The sequence below is a fragment of the Strix uralensis genome, chromosome 1 (genome assembly GCF_047716275.1).
Source record: "Strix uralensis isolate ZFMK-TIS-50842 chromosome 1, bStrUra1, whole genome shotgun sequence".
NCBI lineage: Eukaryota > Metazoa > Chordata > Aves > Strigiformes > Strigidae > Strix > Strix uralensis.
Genome location: NC_133972.1, coordinates 23,755,540 through 23,769,932, shown reverse-complemented (window position 1 = coordinate 23,769,932; position 14,393 = coordinate 23,755,540). Strand labels below are relative to the sequence as shown.

Genomic DNA, 14,393 nt, shown 5'->3' with positions numbered 1-14,393 from the left:
CTTCTAATAATAGCTGGTTAGGTTGTTCTCATCCTGGATTCTCTGTATTTAGCAATTATAACACTGAAGGCAGCTGTTACTGCTGCAGATAGCAACCCTATTCTGAGCTGGGAGAATCAGAAAGAGCAAGTGTATTTGAAGACAAGAAGTACTGACGATAAATGACAAATAAAATAACTGAACTTGCTTAGTTGTCTTGTAAGGGTGCAGATAACTAGGTAGTTCAAGAACTAGCTCAGTTACTTGCCTTAGACAAGGAAATATCCTCCACTTTTGAAATATTGTTGACCTGAGACTTTGTGGAAACTGAATTAATAGACAGGACTTGATAATTTTCTAATTCTGTAGGAGCTGTTATAAATACTACACGTCTGTATATAGTCTGCCACAGTAGTTAACACCCCTCTGTACAGTGAAATGTGGGCTTGGGATGGCCTTCAGTGAATGTTTTGGCTAAAAGAAGATAACTTATCTGGTCTCTCACAGGTTCTGAGTGTGAATGCATAGGTCACTTTAAGTTGATATTCTCCCTTCTGCGTGTTCATGGAGCTGGCCAGGTGCAGCAGTTGGCTCTGGAGGTAAAAATCCAAACCAAAAAAACCAAACCTATCCCCCCTCCCCCCATCTGGATGCTCTACATAACGAACATAAACCAACTTCATTGTGTAACTGTTAGAATAGCCCCTAAAAAGTATCCGGATTGGGGTTGCAAGGTATCAGTTCCTCCTTAGAGGAATAAGTGATAGCTTCTTGCCTGTGTCTTTGCTCCCTTCTTTCCTGAGGTGACAAGACAATTTGGTGGCAGGAATAAACATTGTAAATCTTAGCTATATTGGCCAGGGAGGTGACTGACTTCATCATACACTGCATTTTCTGGACAATGTCTTCACAGCTGGAATATAATCAAGTGTTGTTTCTGATCTTTTACAGGTAGTGAACATAGTAACAAGTAACCAAGAATGTGTTAACAACATTGCTGAGGCAATGGTTCTTGCGAACTTACTGGCACTCCTGCATTCCTTACCTTCAAGTATGTACCATATCATTCATAGTCTTGCAAGGCAAAGGGTTTCCAACTCAGAAATTAATTAGAATGCAGCTGGCTGATCTTACTACTGAGTTTTAGGTTAAAAGAGCATTTTGGTGGGGATGGTTAAAAAAAAAGTTCTGTGTAAGCTGTTTGTTGCCTTAAATGTGTGAGCTGAAACATATGAATTGTAGGTATTCAAACTGTTTGAATTGTGTAGTATTTCATTGACTAATTCTTTTAGGGAATTGAGGTAGTAAATATCTAATTAAGAAGTTTTGCCATACTAGAATGTATGGTTGATTTGACATTCCTTAACTAACTGAATTTGGCCAGAAATCCCTAAGCTTGCAATTGTCATAAGCTTCATTGCAATTTTGATACAGCTTTCTGTTAAGATCAGTTTAGTTCCTCTTTGATTAGTTAATAGTGTATGTGGCACAAAGTTCTTAATACTTTTTATTTTGACAGGTCGGCAGCTTGTCCTGGAAACTTTGTATGCTCTGACATCTAGCACAAAAATAATTAAAGAGGCCATGGCAAAAGGTATAGTACTACATTGAAAGCAAATGTTTCTGCAACACAGTACTTAAAGTAAATACAGTGGACAAATCTTACTCTTCCCTTTAGAACAATCAACATGAAATTGGTGAATCTATACGACTTATGGCCAGAAAAAAAATTGAATATTTTCCTATCTCTCTGTACAGGTGCATTAATCTACTTACTAGATATGTTTTGCAACTCAACTCATCCACAGGTCCGAGCCCAAACAGCAGAGCTCTTTGCCAAAATGACTGCAGATAAGCTGGTGGGTCCAAAGGTAAGAATCTTAACAGCTCTTGTTGGAACTCTTATCTTGATTGTTACCTGCTCCTCTAAAGATGGAACAAAAAAACCCATCTTCTGTGACTGAAACATTCATGTGAAGAGGAATCTGGCTTTTTCAAAATAGTTAACTCTTAATCTGTGAGCAGACTTTTAGAAGCAGTTTTAGTTATTGCAATTACAAATGGAAACCAAACTATTTATTATAATGACTTTAAATACCTAGATTTCAGACCTGTCATTGGCTATTGCTATTTAAAAGATAGCACTATTTTATTTTCTGGTTTTGTGTTCTAGCAGTTGGCTTTATAGCACTACAAATAATTGGACTTTCTAGAGTTCTCCATTTTTCTGTCCGTTTGTCTTATGGTATACCAAATGTCAATTTTGTTCACCCTTTCTAGGTTAGAATTACGCTAATGAAATTTTTACCCGGAGTCTTCATGGATGCCATGAGAGACAACCCTGAAGCTGCTGTTCATATCTTTGAGGGAACTCATGAAAATCCTGAGTTAATTTGGAATGACAACTCCAGGGAGAAAGTATCAACAACAGTTCGAGAAATGATGCTTGAGTATGTGGAGACCTACTGACTAAGTATTTCCTTAACTGAGACACTCTTTTAGTGGCAGTAAATCAGAGGTGCTATAGAAGAACTGTCAGACAGAACTCTGCCTGTAAAAAGTAGAATCCTTGCAAGCCAGACTTCGGTGAAAAGAAACTTGTTCAGTGTCTGTATATTGTATCTGTAACTCAGTGACACAGGTGTGGTTTGTGTGCAATCCAGGCGTTTGCTCACTGCTGTAAGATTTGGGAGGGGGTTACAGTGCAGAGAAAATGGGGTTTAGAAACTCAAATTACTTCACAATGATGGAGGGGGACTGAGGTGTCAAGCAGGAAAGACTACTGCTGCTTTTACTGGTCATTAAAACTTACTTTCTTTTTAAAGGCACTTTAAACTTCAGAGGGACAACCCTGACACTAACTGGAAGGTAAAAGTATACTGTTTCTGCTTTGAGTGTGCCCAGGGAGGCTGTAGCCAGCTGATAATATATGTGTGTACGTAACTTACAGGATTTCCTCTTCAAGTACCAGCAGGAACTCACTGCTGTGCTAACATAACTGTTTTCATGTTGAATTGATGCTTTCGTTACTACTTGTACCTTGAAATTAGACACTTTATTGGCAGTACTTTGGCCCATAATACTCAATTTCCTAATAGTTCAGGTCTTTCTAAAACTTACCAAAAGTCAGCAGCAAAGGAGAATACCAGTTTGCTGGAAAAAGTTTTGTCACTTACTACATAGCTGTAGTAAACTTGCTCCTGATAAATGTTCAGGAACATTAGTAAGCCACTGAGTCTCAAAAACTATTGTCCTGAGCCATTCCATCACATCAGGTCAATCCATGATGTTTCAGTCTGCAGTATTCCCCAATATCTGTGAAAGGCCAGGCATGACTTCCTCCCAACAGTGGTCTAATTCAACACTAAAACAACTTCTAAACACCTGCAGGATGGCTATTTGATTCAGGTGGAAACTTCCCTAGGTTGGTGGTGAGAAACCTTCCCCCGAGGTGTGCAAAGAAGAAAGGAAAGGGCTGTTTTATCAGCCTTGTTGCTGGTACTTCTCTTGAACTAGTGGTAAACCACTAGTATAGTTGTAGACTCAGTTACTTGTGTTCTTTGAAAGAAAAGTCCACCATAGTGGTACTACCTACACTGTTCTTCCTACTCTGACTTCTTACCTCATGTTTCTTCAAGATGAAGTGTTTGTTGGTCTTGCAGAGCTTAGTTTTGGAGAATACAGTTCATTTGGTAACCCTTACCACTTAAGAGTCATGATGTTAGAGAAACAATTGCAGCTCTCACAAATACCCTTGCCAGTAACTCCTCCTACTTTACAATTCAACAGCTGCCTGAAGACTTTGCTGTGGTGTATGGTGAGGCGGAAGGTGAACTTTCAGTGGGGGGAGTCTTCCTAAGGATTTTTATTGCCCAGCCGGCCTGGGTTTTACGGAAACCAAGAGAATTTCTCATTGCACTGTTGGAAAAGTTTACTGAACTGCTGGAGAAAAATAACCCCCATGTAAGATGACTTTTCTGATTCTACTCTTTGAATTTGTTTAGCAGTCTTAAGCTACTTGTCTTTTAGTATCTGATTAACTTGAATTCTCATGCTTTCTTTCCAACATAAATGATTTATTTTTGTCTGCTTTCTGACTCTCTGTGAAGACATGTAGATATGTTTAGGCAACTTCTGAACATGGGTTAGTGCTTTTAAAGTCCCTGAAGCCACAGAACTAGCTTCAGTAAGTCTTAGAGGCTTATTTTGTGGTAGAGATGAGGCTTAACAAATGAAGTGTCTTTATTCCGTGACTGACCAACCTAAGAAAATGGCACTTTTTCTGTACTGCCTAAAAATTTTCAGCTCTTGACACTTCTGCTGCCCTTCTACAACACAAACTTCCCACTCTGGTGTAAATTGTGACCTATACAGGGCTGGCACCTAACAATTAGTGTAATGCAGAACTGATGTGTTACAGTTTGAATGAGAACAATGTTCAAGTCAGTAACCTAATGATATTACTAAAAACTGAATTTTAAACAGTGTTCGGACAGGTTCTGGGTTAGACTTGCAGGGAGGGAACTATCTTGCCCATTTCATAAAAGGCATCTTTATTACAAAGATGTGATAGCAGTTTGTGTAGGCATGCAGAATACAGCAAGTGTGGAGAGTGCTGCTGCCCAGACTGCACAACCCTTTAAGGATTCAGGTGGTCAGCCTAAACATCTGTGCTATCATGCTCCCACTGAGCAAGTTAGCACATGTGCTGCTGTCCCTGCGGAGGCTGCAGCCACACGCTGGCTTCTCTAGATACTGGAAATAGTGCTGAGAAATTGTTGTGATCTGTGTTCATGAAACTGGTGAATGTCTGCCACTACTGGAGCAGGTCATGTTCTTGTCTTAACAATTGCAATGGAAAGTGATATGATCAGAGCATTAGGGAAAAGACCTATAATGCAAAGCGAGTGAGAAATGTTACTATTATGGTGATACATAAGGCTTCACTGAGTTGTACTTTCTTTTGGTTTTTGGTTTTCTGCAGGGGGAAACTTTAGAAACCATTACCACAGCAACTGTGTGCCTGTTCAGTGCCCAGCCTCAGCTAGCTGATCAAGTTCCTCCCCTTGGTCATCTTCACAAGATAATCCAAGCTATGAATCACAAGAACAACGCCATTCCTAAAAGTGCCATTCGAGTCATGCACATACTGTCTGACAATGAGGTACTGAATCATTTTAAGTGTTCAAGGGGAGAAAAAAGCATAACGAGTTATCTGTGGCGTTTAGTGTTCCTAGAAGGCATTATTTTAACTACAAATACTGTGTACCAGAGGAGCAGGGACTTAAAGCTAATTAATGGAGAATGGATAGATTAAAGATGCTGAGAAATTTATGGTCTTTGCTGACCATATCTGCCCTAACCATCAAGCTTAGCATAAAGTACTCTGGATGTTTTTGTCTCTACAGCTTTGTGTTCGAGCAATGGCATCACTAGAGACCATTAGCCCTCTCATGAATGGAATGAAAAAGAGATCAGATATAGTTGGTGTAGCCTGTGAAGCACTTAATCGAATGTTTCAGAAGGAACAAAATGACTTAGTAGCCCAAGTAAGTACTGTGAAAATATGGTATTTTTATATTTGGGTATCTAAACCGTTCATAAGAACGGAGGTACTGTTCAACTTGCATCCAGGAGGCTTCCCAGAAGCCATCTAACCAATGTGTTTTTCCTATTGGAGAAGTCAGAAGTCAGTCCCTTATCCAAAATGCAGACCTGTTCAAAGATGTTACCTGAGCATTGAAGTTTAATGTGTAGGATAGTGTTGGCTTGTGTCTGTTGAGAAAGGATAACGTAGGAATGCCAGCTAATTCAACCGTGTTTACACCTGGACAGAGCAGAACTGGTGGACAGTATCTTTGCTTTCTTTTGCATGTATTTATGTGACTTGGGAAAAATGGACTAATCTGAAGATACTTGATAGTAGCTGTTGGCACTTTTGGTTCATACTGATGCTAGTAATGCAAAACATTATGGAGTATGAAGCTTCCTAGTCTCTGTCAGGACAACTCATTTGGGTATGTTTGCAGGCTTTGAAAGCAGATTTGGTCCCTTACCTTCTAAAGCTGCTTGAAGGTATTGGTCTTGAGAACCTGGAAAGCCCATCTGCAACAAAAGCTCAGATTGTTAAAACTCTGAAATCCATGTCTCGCAGCCTGCAGTACGGAGAACAGGTAGGTACTGACAAGCCCCTAACTGGGCTTTGTACACTTGGAACATCAAACTCAACATCCCTTGTTTAATCTTATGACTGTCATGTGCATCATTCCACCTGAAATGTTAACGTCGGGTAACTAAAAAATCATTATGGGTTGGAACGCCTCCATCTTTCTTGTGGAGAGGTCATTGGTCCAATGCCTGAGAAGAGCACTAATGAAAAAGAGAAATCCTAAGTGCAGAAATGTTCTATAAGCTGGTAGGCTTCTACTGACAACTCTTCAGAACTTGTGTTAGAACTGTAGATTGCTTTTTTGTTTCCTGGATAAATACTGTTGTAGACAACTGCAGCTGTGTTACGGATTTATATTCAAGTTGGTAAAACTTGTCTCAGTAACCGTGCTAGTTCTCGGTGCCTTTCTCTTACCCTTGTGTCGAAAGTTTTCTCAAGGGGAGGGAAACTGGGGGTAGGTCTTTCCTCCAAGGTGGCCCTATTTTGCTATAGTACAGGGGAAGTCCTGTTCTGTCTAAGCTCTAGATGCTTGGCAAGTGGCTGCGTGCAGGGTTGCTTTTCCTGGTCATCTAACTGGGGAATGAGGGAGAAAGTCAAGCTACTAAATGATTTTATGAGCCTTCTGCATTATGTGTTCAGCTGCACAGTTCAAATGGAAAAGCAAATTGCTACAGTCTCCTTGGAAATGTGATTCTGTATTGTGACCCAAACTACTGCCATGCTATTTGGTAATCCCTTCAGAATGGTTTGGTTCTAGAAAATGAGTTTGTTCCCCTAGAACATTACGAGTGTCGCTTGCTCACTGTGTTAATCTCTTCAAATACTGTAGGTAAATGAAATTCTGTCTCGTTCTTCTGTGTGGAGTGCCTTCAAGGATCAGAAACATGACTTGTTCATTTCTGAGACACAAACAGCAGGATACCTCACAGGTTAGCAACCCTTTCCTATTTATGTTCTGAATCATACTGGACTGTTAATTGTCAGACTTGACTCTGGAGATACTGTTTATCCTCAGGATCTAGTGCCATCATGTGGCCTGAACATTCAGTGCTCTAAAACTGTTAAGTTTTTAAAACACTTATCAAAAGCCAAACTTTTTCATGGCTGAGAATGCATTTCTCTGGATAGGCCTTGCTGTCCATACTTCTAAAATAATCAGAGCAACAGAATCTGGACACTGGCAAGTCTTGCAAGTACTCTGTAGTGATGAAGCAGAGGTGTAATCAGAATTAATGAGTCACAGTAACTTTCCATGCTTTCTCAGGATCAGTCTAGTTCTAGAACAAGTTGTTTTCCAAGGTTGGGGAGAGGAGCAAACTTCCTCCAAAATCACTTAGACTGTCTGTATGAATTGTGCCATGCGAGTCACGCTGCTTTAGTGCCAGGCGTGCAGTTGTAGTATTGGAGCAGTTGGAATGCGAGTAGCTCAGAGTGCGAGGCCGTGCTCTGGTCAGGTTTGGTGCACGGGCAGGGCCTGTCTCTGGTGGGAGTGCCTCGTGCCTCTGCGTGGAGCTTGTGGCGTGCACTTGAACACAGCTGCGGTGACCCTGGGTGAGTCCCCCCGCTGGTGCCACCAAGACTGAAATGGCACCGCAGGGAGCCGCCTCAGTCCCACTAGCAGCGCAGAGGAGTGTTCTAGCTGTGCGTGCTGTGCCCACATGAGGGATAGCAACTGATGTGAGCTTCCTTGCTGATGATGGCATGGCATGGACATGATCCTAGAACAGTTACGTCACAGCAAATCAGATTCTGGTTCTTCCTTCACCCACACGCAGCTCTTTAGATACATCTTTAATTACTTATATTCTGCTGTACCACAGCCCAAGACTTTGCTAGCACAGATCCCTTGCTAGATCTGAAAATACTTTGTGATGATATTGTAGTGAACTTTAAAGCAACACATGATGCAACTGACTCCTCTATAGCCATCAGCTGAACAGTCATTTGGTCTTAAAAGTTTAGCCTCCCAGGCAAGGTTTCAAAGTCCTTTGTGATGTCAGTATGAACACTCCCATGTGCTGCACAGAACTTCCTCATCTAACCCAGTGTAGGAATCTTGGAAAAGCTTTTGAGTGTAACTGAACTAATGAGGGATAAATCAGGTGGCCGTACAGACAGGGAAGTTTTTCTTGCAAGATGCTGGCATGTATTTTGAGAAAATGAAGCAAGAGCCTTTTGTGCCAGGCATTAGACATTTGAGAAGCAGATGCTTCATATTTTGAGAGCAGGTGTATTGCAACAGTTGATGCTGTTTTCCCCACAGGGCTCTGTGCTTTAGCGCTGAACAGGAGTTTTCTGTTTATTGCACCATTTAATGCCACTTTGACAAAGAATACTTGAACGCTTGACTCAGTTGGTACTGAATTTCCTTGGTATCTCATAAATACTATAAATTAGAAATACAAAGTAAATGCTGGCTGATTACTGGCTAAGAACTGAAATGGTACCAGGCGTTGTCAGGCTTGCGGCTGGGGGCAGTGTAGCTATCCAATTGCCTGAAGGCCTGTGCTGCATTTTAAATTGCCTAATGTTTAAGTGCTTGCAAATGTAGAATGAAGATGCTGTACCAATGCAAAGTATAGAGGGAAACCAAACAACAAGCTTTCTTTTTAACCTGCCTTATCTTGTATTCTGCCTTATGTCTTGCTTCAAATTGCTTTGCTATTTGCACTTCCCTTGAAACTTCCCTTGCTTATTTCTCTTCCCTCAGGTGTCTCTTCTCCTTCCCTTCTAACTGGTAGCAGTCCCCTTCACCTGAGAAGTGGGCTTTAGATCTGCTCTGCCAGGCAGCTTGCTAACTTCTGTGTAGCTCTCTAAAGCAGGTAGATACCATCTTGCAAAACGCACGCTGCACTTGCTGCACTCCAAGTAATAGATGCATGTCTAGAACTGTAACAAATGTGTGGTCCCAAACTGCAAAACACCGATAAACTCCCCTTCTTCAAGCACACAGGAGCAGAAAATTAACAACTGCAGTGGCTGGTACTTGCTGGTACTACAGATGAACTAAACTGCTGAAGTAGGTTAGGAACCCTCCCTAATGGAAGGGTTTGAGGGACAGGAGAACTAATGGAATTTTTGCTAGGATGTGTAGAAGTGGGTCTGGCTCTTGGCAGGTGCCTCTGGGCTGGCAAAGAAGTCCCCTGCTGAAGCCAGAGAGCTTTCTTTCTCTTTTTTTGACCACAGGCACTGCTTGCTTTGCTCTCTTGCTTGCAGTGGTAGTGTGGGACTGTTTGCAAGGAAACAAACCGTGCTCTGATGGTCCGGCTCCAGGCTGTGGTGTGAGAAGGGAGGGTGGGACATGAAGGGATAGTAAATGTGGGAGAACTTGGTGAGGGTGACTTAAGGAGAGAGAGTAGAGGACCCAGCAGAACTTACCATGCTGACGATGAGCCGTGTAGGCTGCAGGTCCAACACCAGGTTGATCGCTATATTGATGCAGGAACATGTTGCGTGTTGGCAGTTTCCTACAATCACTAAACTGATAAGAGCTGCTGTTGAAACGCCTCATGCTGCAACATGAGTTATTATTGCATTTGTTGAAAGTTTCTGTATGACTAAGTTTTAAACTCCAAGCTGAGGGAGAGGGGCTTGGTCTGCAGTGCAAAACTGACTGCCCCTATAGTAATCGGCCTAGAGATTTATTAATAGTAAGGAGTTCTGTATCTCCAATACAGAGCTTGTGTATCCCAAAAATGCTGCTACTTTCTCCAACTGAAGGCAGAGCTGCCTTGACAAGTATCAGGCAGCTCTGCTTGTTCACGGGGCAGCCCACTGAACTTCCTTTAAATATGCAGCTAGGAAAACCTTTGCAGCACTGAAAGCGTCAGTGTGGAGCCCAGTAGTGGGGAATGTGTGGCCTGAACTGAACGTGCTTCGCTCCCGCAGCAGGTCCTTCCCTTAGCAAAGGAAGGCCACGCCCTCTTCGCTGCCACTTCTGCAGCAGAAGGTGAGATGGATAATGCTGGTGCTTGGGGCTCTTCTGTAACTTATTTGGCACATCAGAATAAAAAATGCTGAGCAAGTCTGAGAATGGCCTCCACAAGCCACTCCACTTAGTGGACTAGGATGCCTTAATTCCTACTGTTCCTAGATTCTAAAGAATCTAAGTGAAAGCTCTTAGATATTATTGTTTAAGGTGTCTGGTTGACTTTGATGTATTATTTGAGTGTTACCAGAGGGAATAAAGCTGTTCAGTTGCTCCTCAGAATCAAAACTAATCAGCAGTATTCTGTTTTCCTCCCAAAAGGCCCTGGAGTTGCTGGTTACCTTACTGCAGGGACGACATCATCTGTAATGCCCAACGTACCACCCCCGGTAGACAATGACGTGGGAGATGGCAGCTAAGGACTGGAAATCCTCGTGAAAGAGACAAAGGCAGACTGGCCAGTGATGAGGAACGGCACTTTCCTCCAACACATTGAACTTACTGCCTTTCCAAGCGTTTAATGACAGTGTTATTCCTTTTTCTATGACTGTTGGTTTGTTTTTTTAGGAAAAGTCAGTGATTCTAACTATCACACTGTAACACAAGAAAGCACTCTGTGGATCAGCTGAAATGGGTACACAAGAATTTTTTCTTGTTGTACGTAAGCACATTTTGTTCCTTTATATTTGTTTACAAGACTGTGAATCAAACTTTCCTAGTTTTTATATTTTATGAATTAGCATGACTGGAGTTGAGCTACAGTCTAGAGGAATTGGGCTAAAATCACTTTGACCTCACCGACCCCCACTAAAAGGGCACCCCTTCTTTTCCCAGTCTGTGATCACACCCATTGAACGTGACTCGCAAGGGGTTTGTCCCTGCACCGGTTCACTGATGTCCTTAATCATTAACATTATCTTCTTCCTGAGATCAGACAGCATTAGACATTCATATGTATAACTGGCTTGACCAAATTGACAAAGCTTCAGCAAAAAAACCTTAAAGTTGACATGTTATGTAAGAAATTAGTGTAATTGTGAAATGTTCTATACATTATCCAGTATATAAAAACTTTCTATATTGAGTGTACATTATACAGATCATTCATATGTACATAAAATTTTAAAATAAAGGGAATTAAGAGCCTTGTTAATGAGAGAAAGGTGGTGGTCTTATGTAGCTGTTCTTTAAAAGGGGAGGAAATGAGAGTAGCTAAATAGGGTTCCTGGGCATTCCTGTTTGACAGACACATCGTGTGGGTTTTGACAGCCTGGAGCAGAACTCCCAAACCACGGGTAGTGCCGCAGTGCAGGTTGTTCTGTACCTGAAATGCACTCCAGCCACTGATTTGCTGACATTCTCAACTTCCTAGGAAACATTCTTGGCAGGAAACAAGAGGAAATGAAGGTGGATGGAAATATAAACAATAATTATTGCTTTCTCAAAAGATTGTAATCATGGTTTTAGTCTAATGAACTGATAGGAGGTACACTACTTTGTGGAAAGCTTCCAGTTCTAGGTACTCTGAAATTGTGCCCCCCTGACTGACTTCAGCAGCTGTAGCTGGAACACCCTGCGGGTGAAGGCTCGGCGGTAGGCTTGGGGACAGGCCTGGCTGCACGCTCAGTCTGAAGACTGAGCCAAACAGGGCATGTTCTCTCCAGGCGCCAACGCTGTGCTAGGGTGGTTGGTTTGTTCATGCAAAAAGTAAACTCTTGTACCCTGAAGTTAATTGTGATCAACCCTGTCTGAGCTGAAAAGCGATTGTCCTAACTTTGTAGTAAGTAGAGGTACTGATGGTGCAGTATGCTGTGGTCTGCCTGGTTCTGTTACTGTATGAACAAGTTCTCTTGTAAGCAACTACTGCTGAAGATGGTTACAGAAGCAGACCTGAGGAACTCTGACCTTTGAGAACTTGACAAAGGTGTCTTGGCAGTGCCTGTTTTGGTAGCAGAGGTGGCTGTGAACAGCCCTGTGCCAGGTGCAACTGGTTTGCCCAAACCAGCTCCTCAAAGGGGCAGGTGCCTCCTGTGCTCAGGCACACTTAAGAAAGGGTGGGAGCAGCTGGGCCAGGAGGGGGTTTGTGAGGATGCACAAAAGGAGACACCTCTAAGGAAAAACGTGAGGAGATGCATCTGGAGAAACAAAGCAGAGGAGTAAAAAGCAAGGAGTAGCAGACAAAGCTCCTCCTGTGCTGCCCCCCAGCCTCACCTGAGGGGAGGTGGGGAAGGAGTGAGGGCAGCTGGGGGAGGAGGGAGGGTTGGACTGCAGCTGAGCTTTGGAAAGGGAAAACGGGCATTAACCTAAGTGTTTAATTGTCATTTAATAAAAAATTAGAGGTTTATCCTAGCTTGCAATAAACTAAATTGGGTGAAACTGAGTCAGAACTGCTTTGCCTGCAATAAAAGAATAGAGGACTTTGGCTCAGAGCAAATAAAGCACTTCAGGCCTGTTAAAAAATAGATTTTATTTAATGTTATAAACAATCCAGACAAATTCTGGTATTTACAGGGCATTCTGCAAAGTTTTAAAAGCAAGCCCCTGATTAAGTGTTGTTAATTACAAAGTAAAGAGTGAGAGAGTATGTATTGCTTCAAGTTAGAATCAGATTTTTGTATTCATCCAATTTTACCTTAAACAACACTAGTGCACAGAATAAAATCTTTCTTAAATCTTCCATCCATTTGAGGTGGCTTTAGGCTGACCTTAGATTTTTGCAGTTAGCTTCTTTGACTGATCAAGCAGTTCCCATCTTGCGATTGTTGAGAGATGAACTTCATCGGGCCCATCTGCCAGGCGCAAGGTCCGGATATAAGCAAACCTGGGTCGGAAAGAACTGGATGAGGGTCTGCCAGCAGGCTGCCTCAGCACTGTTTTTGCTCTAGCCACCCTTTGAACAGTTGTCTGAAAAGAGCTATCACAGGAGATACTGCAGCAAAGCCTCCGTGGCAGGACTGAGATGCGTGGGCTGGAAATACAGAAGGCTGGCTTCTCCCCAAGGCCAGGAGGGATAAGACTGAGCTTTAGAAACAGATCCTCTATGCTGCTGATAAGAACTCCTTTAGATCTAGTGCCAGCTTTTTTTTTTTCCCCTTTTTGTAAGGGTAAAGCAATGCAATTGCACTGGAATTGAATTATAAAAGCAGTTGTTTTAAGTTTTATAGCTTAAAGGCATATGGACCATTATTTCAGGCTACCTGAGGTGAAACAGTATGTACTGGTGTTACAAAATTATCTTAGAAGGAATGCTTAGCATCTCCAGATAAGTCTCCCTTTACTCACATAACCGCCAAAGGAAAATCCTGAGAAACTCCAGCTCCTCCACACACTTGGATTGCACAATCAATCACTTTAAGCACAGCTCGAGGGACAACCACTTTGGTCATGGCTACCTGGAGTTAGAAGAGAGCTCACGTTATCAGTAACAGTTTCATAAGCAAGTATTTAACAGTTTTACCCATGCCTGGTATCTCGCTGTACATTCCTTCCTCTTTGGATTGGACAAGAGCTCTGCTGTTCCCTGGGTAAAGTAAAACTGTTTCCAGTCACCCCAAACTATCTCAGCATGTTGGGACAAGTGAGCAATACTTGAACTTCTTTAATTTTTAAATACTTTATCTCATTTTAAAACTTTGAGATCACCCTTTCCAATTTCATGACAATCAAAAGCACATCTTTAGGCCATCTATTTTCAACATGAAGTTATGTTCTCTGATTAGAAGAATTATGTTTAGCAGTATGTTTTAGCTTATATTTCAACTGCTTAAATGCACAGGTATTGCATCCCCCAAATCCTAGCCTAAAGCTGCCAAAAAAAATTTTACCTCTTTTCTTGCTTTTCTGTTGCCCAGCATGTCGATCTTGCTGGCTGCTTGTAGCGTAAGCAGTCGAGCCTGTTCTATGCTGAGGCGGCTTTCAGCAATCCAGTGGGAAACAACCTCCTGCAGAAACCAAAACCAAGAGTGTCTCTGACTGAACACACACATGTGTCAGTTAACGCATGTGCGTGTTCAGTCAGAGACACTCTTGTGCAAATTAGAGCTAGTTTGATGTGTGTAATCTCATAGGAAGAAAAAAGAAAACTCTTGACTGACAGAAATATTAAAGATAGAGCAATTCTTTGCCTAGCAGGGAAGAAGAAAGGGGGAAAAACTCCAGATTCTGGCACGCTTTCATTTCCTGGTCAGACCCAGTGCCTGCTCGCCCTTCCCAGCCTGCTTTTTACTCCCTGCTTTCCTTTACCTGCTACCAGGCCTCACAACCCTCTCTCTGTGTAACTTGCCCCAGTATACAAAAAACGGGGGGTGAAAGGAGAGA

The 14,393-nt window shown here is 42.2% G+C and overlaps 2 protein-coding genes across 6 annotated transcripts in view; one reads left to right on the top strand and one right to left on the bottom strand.

The window, feature by feature from the left end:
• DNAJC13 (DnaJ heat shock protein family (Hsp40) member C13) overlaps positions 1–11,238 on the top strand; it is a 56,613-nt gene extending 45,375 nt beyond the window's left edge. For all 4 annotated transcript variants that reach the window (XM_074859991.1, XM_074860010.1, XM_074860001.1 and 1 more), the window contains 12 exons: positions 487–578; positions 931–1,030; positions 1,499–1,573; positions 1,738–1,850; positions 2,260–2,429; positions 2,805–2,847; positions 3,769–3,942; positions 4,964–5,143; positions 5,388–5,528; positions 6,009–6,152; positions 6,978–7,077; positions 10,398–11,238. In XM_074859991.1, coding sequence (XP_074716092.1) covers positions 487–578; positions 931–1,030; positions 1,499–1,573; positions 1,738–1,850; positions 2,260–2,429; positions 2,805–2,847; positions 3,769–3,942; positions 4,964–5,143; positions 5,388–5,528; positions 6,009–6,152; positions 6,978–7,077; positions 10,398–10,495 — 1,430 coding nt within the window. In that variant the 3' untranslated portion in view covers positions 10,496–11,238. The remainder of the gene's footprint in view (positions 1–486; positions 579–930; positions 1,031–1,498; positions 1,574–1,737; positions 1,851–2,259; positions 2,430–2,804; positions 2,848–3,768; positions 3,943–4,963; positions 5,144–5,387; positions 5,529–6,008; positions 6,153–6,977; positions 7,078–10,397) is intronic.
• Positions 11,239–12,528: 1,290 nt separating this feature from the next.
• ACAD11 (acyl-CoA dehydrogenase family member 11) overlaps positions 12,529–14,393 on the bottom strand; it is a 31,493-nt gene continuing 29,628 nt past the window's right edge. For both annotated transcript variants that reach the window (XM_074859938.1, XM_074859928.1), the window contains 3 exons: positions 13,901–14,017; positions 13,359–13,468; positions 12,529–12,897 (listed from right to left, as the gene is read on the bottom strand). In XM_074859938.1, coding sequence (XP_074716039.1) covers positions 12,783–12,897; positions 13,359–13,468; positions 13,901–14,017 — 342 coding nt within the window. In that variant the 3' untranslated portion in view covers positions 12,529–12,782. The remainder of the gene's footprint in view (positions 12,898–13,358; positions 13,469–13,900; positions 14,018–14,393) is intronic.